Below are 18,567 nucleotides of genomic sequence, written 5' to 3' on the forward strand. Positions count from 1 at the left end.
AGTGAGCACTGATGGGCGTGGGGGGATGTCTTTTTGGGGGTGACGGAAATGTTCTACAATTGGTTGTGGTGATGGGTGGGTAATTCTATAAATATACGAAAAACCATGTAATTGTGTACTTTAAATGAGTGAATGGTATGGTATGGGAGTTGTATCTCGATAAAGCTGATATCAGGATTCCTGGGTGGTCTGCCTTTGGCCCAGGACGTGATCCTGGAGACCTGGGATCAAGTCCCACATCGGGCTCCCTGCATGGAGCCTGCTTCTCCCTCTGCCTGTGTCTCTGCCTCTCTCTGTGTGTCTCTCATGAATAAATAAATAAAATATTAAAAAAAAAAAAAAGCTGATATCCTCAAAATTGGCAAGTGCCATTTCTAGGTGATGGGGCTTGTCTCTTCCTCCCCCACCCCCTTGAGCCTTCTTCCTGCCTTGTATCTATTTTCCAGGAGGCTAGACCAGCTCCAGGCGCCCAGCTGCCTAGAAGATACTAGTTAACACGCACAGAGTTGAGCATGTGCCCACCAGTGCTAAGCAAGTCACATACATATAGATTAGCTCCTTTAGGGGTGCCTGGGTGGCTCAGTGGTTGAGCATCTGCCTTTGATTCAGGGCGTGATCCTGGGGACCCGGGATCGAGTCCCACATTGGGCTCCCTGCATGGAGCCTGCTTCTCCCTCTGCCTGTGTCTCTGCCTCTCTTTCTGTGCCTCTCATGAATAAATACATTAAAAAAAAAAAAAAGATTAACTCCTTTAATCCTACAACTGCTGAAGTTGCACTGTTTTCCAGTTTTACAGATGGGGAAACTGAGGCACTGAGTGATTTAATGAGTTGACCACAATTCCCACTGCCAGAAAACAACAACTGGGGTTCTAATCCAGGCCTCCGGGCCACAGTCCTAGCACACTTTTTTTCCTTTTGGGTTTGGGGTCCCGAATGAGGCGCCCCACAGGACCCTGCATTCTGGCCAGGTGTGCAGGAGTGCAGGAATGTGGGCAAGTCAGGAACCTGAGGGAGGGGGCGCAGATCCCAAAACGGCTGGGAACTGGCCTGGCCAGTCCAGCTTTTCATCTCACTAATAAGACCCACTGGGGCAGCCAGACAGGGCATGAGCCCGACTGATGGAGACCAAGATACCACCTTTCCCCACCACCCCCGTCCAGTCCTGTCCACCCCGGAGGCAACGATCACCAGCAGAGCCGGGAAAGCCAAGGTGCCCCCACCCTGGAGAGGGAGGCAGGGCTGAGCGACATGCTGGTAGAGAGACACACCCAGCCCTCCTCTACTTACTCAAGTTTAACACAGACACAGGTTCTCTGGGCAGTGGCCTTTGGTTCCAGAGGGTGGCTTGGAAGTCATCCAGCCCCACCTGCTCATTACACGGATGAGCCAACTGAGGCCCTCAGAAGCAAAGGCATCCACCCAAGGTCACAGAGGAGGCAGCTGGTGCCTGCAGTCAGACGGGGTTCAAATCCTGACCGCACCTGCCATCGGTGTGAGCTTCTTGTTTCTGAACCTCCCTTTTACCATCTATAAAATGGGAATTGTCCATCCCATGTAGTTAAGTGAGGGGAGTGGAAGGAAAGTCAGGCCCTCCTGGAAACATTTGAATTGAGTTTCAGAGACCACCCTGGGGTTCAGGGACTGAGCTGGAGGTTCAGGGCAGAAAACCAGTGCCTGACAGCAGACAGGAGACAGTCAAGAAGTACCGTTCAGCGAGGGACCTCGAATCACTCAGCACAGATGGTGAGGATGAGCACTCATGCACACAACACGTATTTATGGCACTTTTACACCCCCCGCCCCCACAGGCGTGCCAGTCACAAGGCACCTGAGCCCTTACGTCGCTCCGCTGTGCATGGGCTCTGCCTGTGGACTCCGGCTTGCATTTGGTTCTGTAAAATAGGTTTCTCCTGAAAATCAGTAAGTTCTCGATGGAGAGGACAGAAGGTTAACATCCCCAGGGGGAAGACACATCAACACAGTGGGACACCTGACACCCGGTACCGGGGGGCACACCTGATTGCCTCCAAGGAGCCCTTCTCAATGTATGACCTCCATCTCAGGGCTGGCAGCCAGCAGACAAGCCCAAACCGAGGGACGGCCTACAGAACACCTGACCAGCCCTCTTCGAAGGTGTCAAGGTCTGGGACCCCTGGGTGGCTTAGTGGGTGAAGCGCCTGCTGTCGGCTCAGGGCATGATCCCGGGTTCCTGGGATCGAGTCCCGCGTTGGGCTCCCCAGCAGGGAGCCTGCTTCTCCCTCTGTCTGTGTCTCTGCCTCTCTCTGTGTCTCATGAGTAAATAAATAAAATCTAAAAAAAAAATTAAAAAAGTGTCAAGATCATGAAAGACAAGACTGAGGAACTGTCAGCCTGGAGGAGTCTAAGAAGATGTGACCACGGAGTGCGACATGGGGTTGTGGGACAGAGAAAGGACATTAGGGGGAGACTGAAGAATTGGAAACAAATTTATAGTTTAATTTTTGTTTAAAGATTTTATTTATTCATTCATGAGACATACAGACACACAGAGAGACACAGGCAGAGGGAGAAGCAGGCTCCGTCAGGGAGCCCGATGCAGGACTCGATCCTCAGGGATCACAACCTAAGCCAAAAGTAGATGCTCAACCACTGAGCCACTCATGTGCCCCTATAGTTTAGTTTTTAAAGAAAAGTTTCCTTCCAGTTGTCTGGGCTTTCCAGCAACCCCCTACGGGACGTCTTGGTGATGGGAATGGCATCCAGGACACCTAGCTGTGGACAGGCAAGAGGAGGTGGGGTGCCGTGACCTAAGACCCCACCTAGTAGAAGCTGGTGGGATGCAGGACTCACCTGTCCCCACCACGGCTCCCTTGGCCCCACCCCACCCAGCCCGGCTGCTGCTGTGCAGGGTGCACAAGCCAGATGAGGGGGGGGGGGTCCCAGGCAGATTTGGGCCCATTTCTCCAGAGAACCAGCCCTCATTTTCTTCTCCTGGGCTGAGGAAGCCGAGGTCTGGCACGGACCCAGGAGGGCCAGGGTCCCTGTCCTCAGTAGGATGAAGAGCCCCGTTGACATGAGACTCCTGGCGCTAGTTGGGGAAAATGGGGTGCAGCCCGGCCAGAGGGCTGCCTGGCATCTCCGCAGAGCCCTGGGTTGGGTGTGAGGACACCCTGAGGGACAAACAAGGCCTTTTGGGTTTGAGCCTGCAGGCACCAGCCTGGAACAGGCGCCTCATTGTGTCCCCAGGATGTAGTCAGAGCACGGACACTGCAGGGAGGGAGCCTGAGAGCTCTAAACGGCATCAGGTACCCGGTTCTGTCACCAGGAGGTGGAAACTCAATAACCATAGCCCAACCTGCTCTGCTGGTGGCCGCTCAAACCCAGGAGCTCAGCAGCAACGCGGGCGCTGTCCAGAGAAGTGGGGACGGAGATGGAACCCGGGTCATCTAGACCACGGAGGGAATAGATGGGCAGGAAAAGAACAGAGGCATCTCAGGGGACCCTCACCCCCCCATCCTGCTGCCCAGTCCTTCCTGCTTTATTTTGTGCAGGTGCTTCTTGCTCTTCCTCGCGGCTGGAGGGACAGTATGACCCGGTGCTCAAGCACCCAGACGGAAGGCAGCTGGCCTGGAGGGGAATCCTGACTCAGTCCTTCCCAAGCTGTGAATTGCTCAGCCTCTCTGAGCCTCAGTTTCCCTGTCCATCACGGGGGGGGGGGGCGGGGTGCATCCCGTTATGCATGCCACGGGGCTCTGCCAGGGTTGAATGAGAGGGCACTGCCACATGGAGAGCCTAGGCTCTCTGCTGCCACATGGGGTCTCTGTCCAGGGGGTGACAAAAGCCCGAAGGCAGATTGCACTGGCACCGGGGAGCTAAAAAAAAAAAAATTAAAAAATTAAAAATTAAAGACCCCAGGCCACCGTGCCATTCACACTGATCCTCATGGGAGCCAAGACATGCTTTGGCTCCTCCTTTCGGACATCGCCTCGCCCGGGCATGGGAAATTCCCAGGTAACTTCAGTATTTGGAAAGGTCTCCTCCGATCCCTGCAGGGAGAGGCTGGGTGCACACCTGGGCAGTGAGGCCACTGGGAAGATGCGGATCCCAGGCTCGGTCCCACTGCACTGCCTTGGGTTTGGGCTTAGAATCAGCTGTGGGATTCGAAGGGTAAGGCTTCCAGCACAGGCGTTCTGGAGCCCTGAGCACCGTCTCCTGTCTGTGGGAGGGAAACCGCGGAAGGGGAGGGCAGGGAGGGCCCGTCTACCTGGTTGTTCAAGCAGAACCCAGAACCGCCCAGATCCCGGCCTTTCCCTTCCCTCGTTCCACTGGGAACAGACCTGTTGGCTCTACCCTCCTTTGCCCTGTGGTCTCAGCCTGCTCGGGGTTGCTACGTCTCACCTGGACCAATGCAACAGCCACCCCCAACCATCTGCCTGGGCCCAGACCCTTGCTGCCCAGGCCAGCTGCAGCACATTTCAACAGTGCACCTGATCTTATCACTGTCCAGCCTGGAACTTGCCAGAGCTCCCCAATGCTCTGAGAAGAGAGCTCATACTCCTGCCCATGGCCCACAGGACCTCCAGATCTCAACCCTGTGCCCAGCCCTTTCTGCCTCAGGGCCTTTGCACTGGCTGTGACTTCTGGGTTGGGGTGAGGTGGGGCGGTGTCTCTGTTTGTAGATCACCTCTAGGACCACCCTGGCTAAGACTTGGTTTACTGACCACATGCCCAACTGATCCACTCAGTTTGTCTATCTCTGTCCCAAGCTCAGCAGCCACCAGAAGGGCCGGCTTCCCGGCCTCCTACCTCCAGGAGAGACCTAGGCCCTCCAAGGACTCCATGAATGGCCAACCCTCCACCTGGCAGCGAGAGCCTCCCTTGCTGCCTTCAGCTCTCCGTGCCCAAGTCATGCGGAACGAGTTGACCCATTTTCCTCTCTATCCTGCGTGCAGGGAAGGAAACTGAGTCATCCTGGCACAGAGAAAGACATAGACTCTGGTGTTGCTCTGCCCTGGGTGGGCTCCTTAGCCTTTCCCTGCCTATTTTCTCGTGTGTGAAACGGAGATAAGAATCTGCCCCACCCCAGAGAGCTGACACAATTCAAGGAGATAATCCTTATAAAGTACCTTGGATGTGGCAGTCACGTCACAGAGGCTCAGGACTGCTGGGCCTTGGTCTATCTGGTTCACTGCCACGTCCACAGCGCCCAGCACAATCCTCATCCCAGCAACAAGGCAGTGAGCTGCGCCCATGTCTGGTGTAACCAAACGTGCTATTTCTCCTGCCTACCTTAATTTCCTCAGCCATAAATAGGGTTATGGTGTCTACTGCGGAGCGGCAAACAGAAAGACACATCTAACAAGCGGCAAACGTCCCCAGGTTCCTACTGTCCTACTTTGCGTTTAAGGTCACCGCTGCCCAATAGAAAGAGGCTGCGACAGTCATGTTTGTAGTTAAATTTTTCCAGCATGAGAAAAGTCAAGAGGGGACACCTGGGTGGCTCAGCAGTTCAGCGCCTGCCTTTGCCCAGGGCGTGATCCTGGGGGCCCGGGATCGAGTCCCGCATCGGGCTCTCTGCATGGAGCCTGCTTCTCCCTCTGCCTGTGTCTCTGCCTCCCTCTCTCTCTCTTTGTGTCTCTCATGAATAAGTAAATAAAATCTTAAAAAAAAAAAGAGGGTGCTAAGCCAGTTTTGTGGGATGACGGGCCCTGTAACATCCTTTTCCAGGCGTGACTCTGTGTCGCTCATGAATAAATAAATAAATCTTTAAAAAAATTTTTTTTAAATTTTTTTAAAGAAAAGTCCAAAGAAACAGGTGAACTTAATTTTTATACAATTTGTGGTTTGACTTAATATATCTAAGAAATTATTCTGACAGGTAGTCGACAGAACATTATTAATGCGCTATTTTGCATTCCTTGTTCATCTTATGCCTTCCAAAGCCTGGCATGTAGTTTTCACTCGAAGCCCATCTCAGCTCATGTGGCTAGTGGCTCCCAAGTATTACGGTGCAGTTCTAGGTGATTCTGTGGCTTCTGGCCACTTTGCTCTCAGCCCATCAGTTCTGCCATAGATGCACAGAGCACCTAGGGGTGCTGCTCAGAGCCTGGTACGTAGGGACACTCAGTAAATGATCATCCCTGTGCTCTCTGTCACCCTCTTACCAGACCTACACAGGTTGTCCAGACACCTGCCCCAAGGCCAGGTCAGGTCTACAGATTCCTGGCTCCTTGACTTCAAAACAATCCAGAGCTCCCAGCTGCACCCAGCAGAGTATGGAGCCTGGGGATAGAGTGCCAGGTAAACCACACCCGGGGCCCCTTCCCATGCCCCTGGAGCTGGAGCATCCTTGCCCACAGGCCACAGGGCAGAGCCAGGGGCATCTGGCTTGCTCCCAGCCATCCCTCCCCTTAGGCGAGGAGAACAGCCTCTTTCCTGCCCTGGCCTCTTTCGTGACCTGCCACTCTGGGGAAGAGATCACACCCCAGAGGGGTGCTGCAGCCCTGCCATAAGTCTTCCCAGAACCGCTCTGTCCCCCATCCATCACAACTCAGCTTTCTCTGTGTGTAGAGACAGGAAGCGGCGGGCACAGGGCACGTCTAGTAGGAACCGCCTTCCCTCCTCAGCCAGGACCACCTTGCCTTCCAGGCCTGAGTCAGTCCCCATGTTCCCTCTTGGTCACGTCTACTGTCCCTCCCTTTTGGGGTTAATTCTGTTTCAGTGGGTGTGCACAGGAGCAGGGGAAGGGTGGGCAGGAGCCATCATTTTTGGAATGTCTGGAATGCATAGGAGTGCTCACCTCTCCCCAGAACCAGCCTCACCCTTCCCAGAGCCCACAGCAGAGGCCCAGCTGCCTGCTGGCCAGGGTCATCCCCTTCTGGGTCCTGCCTGCCTCTAGGGCCAGCCAGGGCATAAGCAGCTCCTTGGAGACATCCAGACATCCAGATAATCCAGAGGCTTATCTCTGATGCTAGTTGTCCCTTGGCCCCCATTTTGTCCCTCCCAGACATCTGTCCTGCCTCTGACGCGAAGGCACACACAGTAGGCACTCAGAAAATGATGGCTAAACACGAAGCACCTGCTAGGTGCCAATCACCCACTTGGTCCCTTCACAAGACCCACTGAAATCTTGGCGTCCTGGGAGAAAGGCACCCTTACAGTCATTGGCAATTCTCTCTCTCTGTTTCTTTTTTTTTTTTTTTTTAAGATCTTATTTATTTATTCATGAGAGACACAGAGAGAGAGAGAGAGAGGCAGAGACATAGGCAGACGGAGAAGCAGGCTCCCTGTAAGGAGCCTGATGTAGGACTCGATCCCAGACCCCAGGATCATGCCCTGAGCTGAAGGCAGATGCTCAGCCGCTGAGTCACCCAGGTGTCCCTAGGCCCTTCTCTTTTTTAAAGATTTTATTTTCAAGTAATCTCTACACCCATCGTGGGGCTCGAACTCACAACCCCAAGATCAAGAGTCTTGTGCTCCACCGAATGAGCCAGCCAGGTGCCCCCACTGGGGACTTTTCTTAATCCTGCCTGTTAGGCTATAAACTTTTGGACAAGTAAGGATGTACTCATCTTTTTCTTTTCAGATTTTATTCATTAATTTGAAAGAGAGAGAAAGAGTAAACAAGAGGGAGAGGGAGAGAAAATCTGAAGTAGACTCTGCACTGAGGATACAGCCCGACACGGGGCTTGATCTCATCAATCTCATCGATCTCACGACCACAAGATCATGACCTGAGCCGAAACCAAGAGTTGGACGTTCAACGGACTGAGCCACCCAGGCGCCCCAGGACAGTCATCTTTTAGGGAGCCCTTCATTGTCCTTAATTCCAGGCCTTGCATAGGCTTGGGGCTCAACAAATAGCTATGGAACTGAGCAGACATTTGATAGCATGGCCACAATTCCTATCCCCCCATTTTCCAGATGAAGATAACTGCAGCTTGGAAGGGATGAGAAACCCACCCAAGGTCACACAGCTGGGAAGTGGTGGTGCCAGGATTTGAACAGGCTCCAGAGCCACCTTCTCAGAACAAGGGTGACCAGTACCAATCCATGAAATGACAGGGAGACATCAGGGAGACAGGACGAAGCAGCAAGGCGTTCACCACTCAGGGGAGGCCCAGTGATTTACATCTCATTGGCATCCGACTTGGTACAATTAATCCCAGTGGTTGAGTCATAGTGGTGGTGACTGACTCAGATATTCTCCTAAGATGCCATCATGAGGGGATCCCAATCTGTCCCTCTGAGGAGGCCTTTTGGGAGAAAGAATCAGCACAGAGGGAACATCTCCCGGGGCTCTACCCTGCCCCAGTACCTGACACATGTTTCCACTTTGATCCTCATAACAACCCCTCGAGGTTGGTACTATTATTGCTCCCAGTGAACAGACTGAGCCTAGGGAAGAAGGGCAACTTGCCTGGGGCCATTGGACTAGTAAGCATCCAGACTGGTGACTGCTGTCACCCTAGCCAGTTTTCTAGATAGTCAATCACTGCCAAATAAACTTTCACCCCCGCCCCCAATTCCTTATCATCTCTCTGCCCCTCTTACAGGCCTTGGGGACAGGCCCTTCTTCATTACCTACCTCTGAAATCGGAGTTCACATGTTGAACTCCAAACCTATGCAAGGCCTGGAATTAAGGGCACTGCCCACACCAAACATACATACCCCCCCCCAAGACAGATAAGTCCAAGGGCTTACAACCTAATAAGTGGGATGAAGAAAAACACCCTGAAGACTATAACTGCAAAGATCCAGATTGCCTGGGTCAGTATATTTTCATCCACTGTGTCCTATTTAGACTTTATATCCTAACTTAACTGTAAAAATATAGCTTGATCCAATAAAATGCAGGAAAAAAGTCAAAGGAAACATGATAAATAGGAATTACAAATTACCATGGCAGAGGTAGGTCCAAACACATCAGTCATTACAATAAACGTAAATGAGTTAAACTCTCCTGTTGAAAGCTAAGACTCTCAGCTGAGAATACAAATACAAAACAAAAGCCAGCTCTGTGCCATTTTATAAGACACATACCTGAAACAGAATGATACAGGAAAGTTGAGAATAAGTGAATATAGCACAACAGACCAGGCAGCTGCTATTGAAAAGGGAAAGCAAGCTGCACGTACCTCAAGAACAAGACAGATCAAAGTAATCAGTGTGAACGTGGGGTTCACACTCCTGGGTACACATCCAAAGACTGAAGTGTGGGCCACACCCCAGATATTCTGACTTAATCAGCCTGCGACAGAGCCTGGACATTTCTTTTAAAGCTCCCCAGATGATTCTAATGTGTAGCCAGGGTTGGGAATCCAGAAACGAACCACAGTAATGCATCACAGGATTACAGGGAGCAGACTGAGGAAGAATCTCCAGATCTCTACAGGAAGAAAGTCTTATAAGAAAGCAGTATACAGGAAGCATCCAGTAAATACCAGATTGATTGGTCAATTGACTGATACTCTCCTTACTAGAAACTTCCATGGTAATTAGACAGTAAAATCCTCCACACCCAGCTATTAATCCTGAGGAAGTATATCCTAAACAGAGAAGATTGCTGGCTTAGTAACTACAGCTCCGTTTCCCGGCCTAATCTGTTTCCGCCCAGCAAAGCCACCCTACCTCCAGGCCCGTGTCAGGCGTGTGCTTTCCGGCTCTCATTACCCCCCACACAGAAGTTCAAGCTGCCTTGGGTAACATCAGTGCTAGTCCTGAAGATTTTTGTAAGGTTTAAATAGGGCTGCAGCCAGTCTTGGTGCCCTTAAGGGTCAAGACGTCATCCTGGCTTCAAGACCAGGAGTGCCAGTCTCCATTTATTAAGCACAATCTCCATACGTGCCTGGTGTTTTATACACATTGTCTCCAGACCTCCACAAGCTTCCACTCCTCCTGTTCCACAGATTCAAAACAGACCTTCCACCACTGTTTACTGAGCGTTCCTATGTGGTTGGCACCGTTCTTGGGGGAATGGAGTGACTGCACGACATGCAAAGTCCCTGCCTTCATCAAGCCGAGAGAGGGGTGGGAATGTGGTCGGCAGCACAGGGGACAGGGGCATAGCTCACACGCAGCACAGCTGGGCCTGAAGGGCAAGTCTGCGGCTCCCAAATTCAGGCTCTTTCTACTCTACCCACCATGCCCACAGAACCTGCCCCTGGGCCTCGGTGTCCCCCTCAGTGACATGAGAGCTTGGGTTGCCCATTTTATACTTGGGAAGAGTCAAGCTCCTTATCTGGAGCAGCAGGACTGAGCCCTCTCAGTTCCTGGCACAAACCTAGAACCTTCCCCCAACTTTCAGTTGGAACCAATATGTCCCCATGCCCAGGACGGAGAAGTGAAAACTATAAAAGCTATGAGTCTGAAATCCGAGCCCAGGCAACTGGAGCAGCAAGAAATTCCACACATGACTGTTTCTCTGCAGCCATGCAGCCTTTCGGGGTCAGCAGGCAGCAGGCTGAGCAGCGAGCCAGGGAGCAGCTGGGTGTGCAGCTCATTTGTAAGACCTGAGAAACACTCTACCCAGGGCAGGTGGGCCAGGTGGCCAGCGGGGACACTTGGTGGCCAGCCTGCCTGCTCGTAGCTCAGAATGCCCATGTTAGGGCAGCTCCGAGTCTCGGGCAGGCTACCAAAACTCTGAGCCTCACCTGGAAGAGAGGTCAGGGTAGTGTTATCTAAGAAATACAACATAATCATTGGCAGCTGCCCCACGCCAGGACTCAGCCTTGAGCCTCTCACACATTTATACCCTTCCCAGTACCCCTGCCACCTTCCTGAGACTTCCCAATTGTGTCTCCCAATCCAGCACCATCCTGCTTGTCTTCCATTCTTGTTCCTCTGGCCTCAGGACCGGTCCTCCTGGGCTCACCTCCTCTTTCTCCCACTACTGACTGGACTCTGAGACACAGGACTCCAGGCTCCCTTCCAGGCTCCAGCCCACACTGTTCCTGCTGTCCGCTCTCCTTGTCCACCCCACTCCTCACTTTAAAAGACCTGAAAACTCATGATCTAGCTCAAGCACGCAGAAAAGTACAGAAAAGAATCCTATCACCAAGACTTAGCTGATGTTCCCGTGTTGCTATATTTGCTTTAATTTTTGTTTACAAAGAAATATAACGTTATCACTCATTATCCCCGCAGCCCCCTCCTCTGGGGCAGGGTAATTTTGGAGCTGCTGGTTTCCTCCCAAGCCTGTTTCATGTTTTCACTACATACCTATGTCTGCATCCTGAAACATTATGTTGCTTTGAATGAATGTTTTTTAAAATGTGCATAAACATACTCTACGTATCCTTCATTGGCTTTGTTCGCTGATGACTTTTCAGGCTTATGTTATGCACATGGCTGCACACCTACTCCGCCTCATCCCCCTCGATGCTCCCTTGATCCACCCACCTCCTGCTGGTCCTCCAGAAGCCCTCGGGCTGGGTCAGGGCCCCTCTGCCTCCACTGTCTCAGCACTCATCACCCTGCATTATCACCGCCTGTTTACTGAGCACACAGAAGAAGGTGGCTGGGTGGGGTCAGGGGTCATCGGCACTCTCTGTTCAGGTGCTCACATTCTGTCCCACCCCCACCTTCTTGGTCGGAATGCGGAATGCGTGCGTGTGCACACACCCGTGTGTGCTCTGTGAGAGGTTTAAGGAGGGAGAGAATCCTAGCAGGCCCCCACGGATCACCCTCACTCATTCATTCATTTGTTCAGCACGTGAGCTACACCAGCCAGTCTCTAGGGGGGAGACAGACATCCATTCCCACTTGGCCAATGGGCCAGAGTCAAATGGCTGCTGAGCTAAGGACCAAGGAGATGGACAAGACGAGAGGTTAGGGAGGGCTTCCCTAAGGAACAGAGACCAACCAAGAAAGAGGAGGAGAAATGAGCCAAGAGGGATGGGAAGAGCATTCCAGGCAGGAGAAAGAGTGTGGACGAAGGCCATGTGCCTGGATGCAGTGTGGAAAGGACAGGGTAGGGGGCACACATTCCTGTGTGCAGGGCTGCAGCAACCAGGGCCTGAGAGCAGAGGCAACCCTGGCACAGGGTTAAGCAGCAGGGAGAGGAGCAGATCTGCATTTTACAAAGAGCTCCCTGGCTGTAAAGGGAGAAGGGACTAAGGTGTCGGGGTGGAAGCGAGAACTGTGAAGAGGCTACTGCAAGTATGCAGGCAAGAGGGCCTGGGCAGCCAGCTCAGCAGGCAGGGCTAAGTGGAGGGAAACGCAGGGCTGGCTCCACCTGGGGCACCAGAGGCCTCCCACCCTAGGCCCAAGGGGGTTTATTCTTTTTTTTTTTTTAAGATTTTGTTTATTCATTCATGAGAGACAGGGAGAGGCAGAGACACAGGCAGAGGGAGAAGCAGGCTCCATGCAGGGAGCCTGATGTGGGACTCCATCCGGGGACCCCAGGACCACGCCCTGGGCTGAAGTCAGGCACTAAACTGCTGAGCCACCCAGGGATCCTCCAAAGGGTTTTAAACACAGAAGGGCCACCTAAAGCAGGAGAACAAAGACCAGAGGCCATTTCCCTCTTCCCCCTCCAGAGACAGGCTGGAACTGGCAGGCTGGAGCAGAAGGGAGCTGGGAAGCACAGGTCCTCCCCTCTTGACAAGGAGCCTTGGAAATGCTCTTAAAGGCAGCTCCCCACCCCCACCCTCACCCCCATCCCCCGCCTCGGTGGCCAGGGCCCTCTGGGTGCCCCTTACCCTCCTTAGGGCATTGGCTAAATGGTATGAATTGGACTAAGCCTCTCCCCCAAAACTTCCTGTCCCCAGATGATTGCCCCTGACAATGCTCGAAACGCCACCATTAGGAGCCATTCTAAAGGTTCTGTGCTGTTCTGTTCTGAATCTAATTTATCAGGTCTCCTTCCCTCTGCCAAGAGAAGGGCTGGGCAAGTGAGGGCAAAGCCAGAGAGAGGGGAAGCAGACAGGGTTGCTGGGGCGGAGTCAGGGAATACAAAAGCCAGTGACTCCACCATCTGGCCTGGGGCAGTCCCTGGAGAGGAGACCCAGGTGTGGGTGGGAAGACCTAGTTGCCCTTCCCAGGGGCTCCTGGGCCCCCAGGATCGACCACCTGTGAGCTATGAGCCTGAGGTGAATGCCTTTACTCTCGGCCTTAGTGTTACCGTCTGTGAAATGAGACACCAAGGCCAGGTTTGGCACTGCGTCAGGATGAGACACTCTAGCACCTATGGCCATGCCGGGCACACAGTAGGTGCTGGAGAAACGACCTCGGGGACGACTCCAGTACAAGTCACCCATATGGCTGGAGGTGGGCCTTGCAGACAGAGGCCTTCCTAGACTGTTCAGGCTTTCCAGCTGTCACCGACCGATCCCTGGGTGCAGGTGCGTCTCCCTGGGTCTGCTTGTGGGAGGGCCACCTGGATGCCGAGGTGATGGATGAGAGTCAGCTGGCCTCCTGGCCCACCGAGGGAAGAGGAGACCAGCTATCTGGTCGGCTTGGGGCTTAGCACTCGCCTTACCCTTACTAGTGTGTGACTACTCGTCCTGGCTGCTATGGTTTACCGAGCACTCACTGTGAACCAGGTCTGGGGCTGCACACCCAGCAACCTCACAGGTGCTCTCATCACTCCCACTTCACAGATGAAGAATCTAAGACTCAGAGATGTTAAGTGACCTGCCCAAGGTCACACAGTCCGGAGGGGCAAAGCGAGGGCTTGAACTCACACCTGGCTGACACCAGACTCTGGGCTCTTAACCACCAAGAGGCTCAGGGTACCCCAGCTTGCTTCCAGGAGGCCATGCAGCCCTTCCCCAGCTCTTAAAGCCTTGGGACCCTGCCACTCACACAGGGAGGCACTGTTAAGGTGAGGTGATTCTTGCAGGATGCAATCGAGGTGAGGTTGAGAGGTGAGGCCAGGCTGCTGGGTGCTTACTGGGACCCAGGTCTGGGTGGAAAGGCAAAATTAGTCCCATTTTACAGATAAGGAAGCTGAGGCTCAGTGAGGTCAGATTTCTTTGCCAAAATCAAACGGAGGCAGGATTCAGTCCAACCCCAGAGCTGGATTTTAACCATTCCACTCCTCCCCAGGACAGGTCGGATACTTCCCCAGGAAGTCCAGCCTGACCTCCTAGGTCTCCACCGTAACCCTGACAGCTCTTACTGCAGACCAGTCCCCTGACAATGGCACCTGAGCCATCGGGCTAGAGACCTCGTCCATCCAGCTCTATGTCCTACAGCCAGGACACAGTCCTGTAACCACTAGTAATTAAGCATAAATCCATCAAGTACAAGGAGGTAGTCAATGTCTCCTCCACCCCCTCCCCCGGGAATGGCAGCCCTGGAGGTATACAGTGCACAGCCTGTCCATCGGCATCCAATCCAATCCCAGGTGCGTGGTGAGTGACTTCTCTGCATTTCTTCAATAGTTCTAACCACTGCAGCCACCGTAGATCGAGGCCTCCTAGAACTCTGAACTCTTTCCCTGTGTTATTTCAATTTTCATGCCAACAATATCATCCGGCAGGAACTATGCTTATGCCCTTTCTACGCAGGCGAAAACACCAGCTCAGAGGCCAAGCAGCTCGCCCCAGGCTGCATAATCAGGAAGGGGCAACTGGTAGGGGCTGCAGTCTCAGCGGTGGTTCAGGACAGACCTTCCCTGCTGAGCTGGATGCCCAACCTCAGCTGCAGTGACCTGCACCATCAGCCTGACCCTGTCATTAGCTCAGGTGTGAACATCAGCTCCCACACCTGTTATTAGGAACCAGGGTGACAGGAGCAGCGGGGTTCACCAGGTCCTGGCCCTCCTCAGTTTCAGAAGCTAAAAGGTTGACAAACAGGGAGGGGCAGTTTTCTCCACAGAGGGCTCTTCTGTGGCTGCCTGGCTTCTGGGTCCTGGGGCCCCTCAGCTGAAGGCAGTGATGCTGCCCCTCCATCTGGGTACTTTCTGCATGCTAAGGGCATTCTGTCCACTGTCACATTTATTTGCTCCCCACCAAGACCCCATGGAGAAGATAGATTTGCACCGTCCCTACTTTGCAGATGAGGGAGCTGACCTGGGAGAGGCCCCTGACTTGCCTACAGCAGCAGTGGCAAAGCTAGGATCAGAAGGGAAACATTCTGCTCTCCGGGCTGGAGCTCCCACCCACCTTGCCGTGCTGTGTCTTGCTTTGCAACCCCACCCTCCCTTAGACAAAGGAGGCCCCCAAGAAACTCAGGATGAAAAAGCAACTCTCAAGGGTCAGTGTCTCCATGACCAGTGACCACATCGTAGAGCTAGAAGGACAGTGCTAGGCACCAGGTAACACTCAAAAGGTTCTTGCTGGGAGAATGGAGCAAGAAGCTGTCCCCCAGCCCACAACCCAGGCTATGAACTTGTCCCCACTGAGGGGCAGACGTGGAGGGACACACTGGTCTGGGGAGATCAGGTAGGGAAGCACCTAGGCCCTATTCAGGGCTGTGCCTGTGCCAGGCCATGGAGCCCAAGGGAAGAGCATCTCATCCCATCCCGGGGAGAGAATTGGGAAGTCTTCCTGGAGAAAGAAACCTCAAAGCTGATATCTGGAATCAATGGCTGTCAGCCAAGGACAGAGGGTGGCTGCTTTGGGCCAGAACTATGCAGGGAGGGGGAAGGGGGAGAGAGAAGCGGAGGACCCTGACTCCTTGCCGCCCGGGCCCTTGGAGTCCACACAGCTATAAAGGATGGGAATTCCTTCCTTCCTATCCTCTACTGGGAAAGCCAAGATCCTCCCAGCTCATATGAGCTCATCACCACCTTGTTAGATCCAACCTTCTATTAGAGGGACAGGACAGAGAGCTGGAGGGATTGGGGTCTGGAGGGATGGGGGAGGCAGAGGGCAGGGTGAGGCCTGGCCCATCTCCTGGTGTGTGGGTGTGTGCATGTGTAAAGGACTGGAGGGGCCCGAGTCTTGGTGGGGAGAGAACAGAACAGCCCTCCGTGGCTGGCACAGAGTGTGTGATTGTGCAATGCTCCAGGGAACAGCTCCGGGACTGGACGGGACCCCAGCTAGGTTTGAGAGCCAGCTGGACTCAGCCACAGAGGAGCAGCATGCAGGGCCCTGCCCAATCTCTGGGGTTGTGCAAGCCTGGGGAGGCTGGGGGAGTGGGGGACTCTAGAGGGGGAAAATAAATGCCTCTGAGCTTCGAACAGCCCAAAGGGGAGATGGGGACCCTGAAACCACAGGGTGGTGCAGTTTCTGGAAAAAGCTGGAACTCACAGTAATGGAGTGCCCAGGGCTGCCTGCACCTGTCTGAGAGGTCTCCCTGGGCTGGACCACAGGAGAATGCTGGAAGCCCTGGCCAGGGTCTTCTCACCTTCTTCTGCGCCTGGACAGGAGTGAGGACCACCGTGAGGCCACGTTAGGGTGGATGCTCCCAAGCAGGTGGGCAGTGCAGTTTGCTGAGTCTCCCACCTGAATGAAGCTTGGTAAAGTGCACCCTCCCTAGCCAGGAGCCCCCACCTCATATCTGCGAGACTCAAAGTCCGGCCCCTTCCCTCAATCTCAGCATCTGCAGGAGGCTTCCCTGAACCGGTTATTAAGTGAATACATTAGGCTTATCAAAAGGACGTGGGCCGCCGCCGAGTGAACGCAAACACATCGAGACATGTCATCGCCTTCCCAGGCCGCCTGGGAACCTGCGGCGGAGACGCGGCCAGCTGCCGGGCCGGGGGTGGGGCGCAGCCCTGGCAAGTCCTGCAGCGCGGAGCTCCGAGGACGCCCGGGCCCCGCGCAAACCCCGGCGCGGGAACAGGGGCGCCCCCCCCGACCCCACACACCCGCGGGTTGTTCCTGGCGGAGCTCCGGAAGGCAGTGCGGCAGCTACCGGGGGCCGCAGGTGGCACGGGGACCCCCGCGCGGCGCGGCCCCAGCGAGCGGGGAGCACCTGCGCGCGCTCCGCCCCGCTTCCCTCCCGCCCTGAGCCCCCGGCGGGGCGCCCCTGCCTCGGGGGTCGTCCTCCCGCGCCCGCTGCCCCCGCCCCGGCGGGCTCCGGCCCAGGAGAGCCCCGGCGCCGGGCGGCCCCGGGAAGCGGAGGTCCCCTCCTTGCAGCTCGGTCGTGCGCCGTGCAGGGGACCCAGCCGGGGCTCGGGTCCCCCCGCCCGCGCCCCTCACCTCCGCGTCTGCACCGTGGGGCTGTATTTGCCTTTGTTTCTCTTCCTGAAGAGCGAGTTCATGGTGGCGCTGGCGGGAGCGGCGCCGGGAGCACCGGGGCACCGGGGGCGGCGCAGGTGAGCGGGCGGCGCGCGGGCCCCTAGTGCGGAGCCGCGGCCGCGGCGCGGTGCCTACTCGCGGGGGGCGGGGCGCCCGAGGTCCGCAGCTCCCGGGGCGGCTCCGGAGAAGGTGGCGCTTACCTTCTCGGGGCGGGGCCACCGGCCGGGCGGGGCTTCCAGGCCCCTGGGGCGCAGCGGGGGAGCGCCCAGCCGGGGCCCAGGGGACGCCGCCCACCTCGCGGGCCCGCACCGCCGAGGCCCCTCGGCGGGCACACCTGGCCCCGGGCCCCGCGCGCCCCCTGCAGGAGGAACCCCTTCCAGCTCGCCGCCGCCCCCCGCGTCTCCCTCCCGCGCGGGACCCGTGCACGTGTGGCGGAGACTGGTGGGGGGGTGCAAGGGGGGGGCAGCCTGAACTCCACGGGGGTCGCAATCCAGCCAAGAGACCGCGCAGCCCGCCTGCCTGATTCGGATCCCCCCACCTCCGCCACCACAGAGGGTCAGCCGACACCTGGCAAGACTTCTTACCGCCCCCTGCCTCGGTTTCCTTACTTGGCAAACACTGATAACAACTGCCCACAGCCCAAAGGGTTAGGAGGAGAGTTCTAATCCTTTTTTAAAAATATTTATTTATTCATGAGAGACACAGAGAGGGAGAGAGAAGCAGAGACACAGGCAGAGGGAGACGCAGGCTCCATGCAGGGAGCCCCATGTGGGCACACCCTGGGCCGAAAGCAGGGGCTTAACCACTAAGCCACCCAGGCATCCCCCTAACCCTTTTTAAAGATATTTATTTATTCATGAGAGACACAGAGAGACAGAGAGAGGCAGAGGGAGAAGCAGGCTCCAGGCAGGGAGCCCGACGTGGGACTGGATCCCGGGTCTCCAGGATCAGGCCCTGAGCCCAAGGCAGCGCTAAACCGCTGAGCCACCGGGGCTGCCCTCTGAGGGTTGAGAATTCACACACAAGCGCCTGGCTCGAATGTGCAGGAAGTGCGGCCATCTGGGGTAGACAAAAAAACCCTTTGATAACTCCAGGCCCCCGCAGGATAGAAATACTTCATGGCTGGTCATAAAAGTGGCTGGATTCTGGTTCAAAATTAACGACGTTACAGAATACTGCCAGCAAATGCCCAGGTTAAATTGTGTGCCGCCGTGCACCCGGGCTAGCTGCGTGCCAGTTGAAAAGGGACAGTGAACGGAGTCTGGCAGTGAGCCCGAGGGGGCCTGGCCGCTGGCAAGGCTCGGTGCTACCTGAGAGGGCGGTGGGGCTGGGGTGTGAGCCCAGCTGGAAAGGAGGAGCAATGAGGTCCGCCGGGGAGGCAGGCAGGGGATCCTAGTCCTCAGGCCAGTTCCTGCCCGAGATGTTTTTATTTATAAAATAAGGACATTGGCAT

The 18,567-nt window shown here is 55.2% G+C and overlaps 1 protein-coding gene across 2 annotated transcripts in view; it reads right to left on the reverse strand.

Annotated features, from left to right (window-relative positions):
• Positions 1-17,235, reverse strand: part of PPL (periplakin) — a 45,431-nt gene extending 28,196 nt beyond the window's left edge. For both annotated transcript variants that reach the window (XM_077906488.1, XM_077906487.1), the window contains exon 1: positions 17,076-17,235. In XM_077906488.1, coding sequence (XP_077762614.1) covers positions 17,076-17,137 — 62 coding nt within the window. In that variant the 5' untranslated portion in view covers positions 17,138-17,235. The remainder of the gene's footprint in view (positions 1-17,075) is intronic.
• Positions 17,236-18,567: the final 1,332 nt, after the last annotated feature.

The sequence above is a fragment of the Canis aureus genome, chromosome 8, assembly GCF_053574225.1.
Source record: "Canis aureus isolate CA01 chromosome 8, VMU_Caureus_v.1.0, whole genome shotgun sequence".
NCBI lineage: Eukaryota > Metazoa > Chordata > Mammalia > Carnivora > Canidae > Canis > Canis aureus.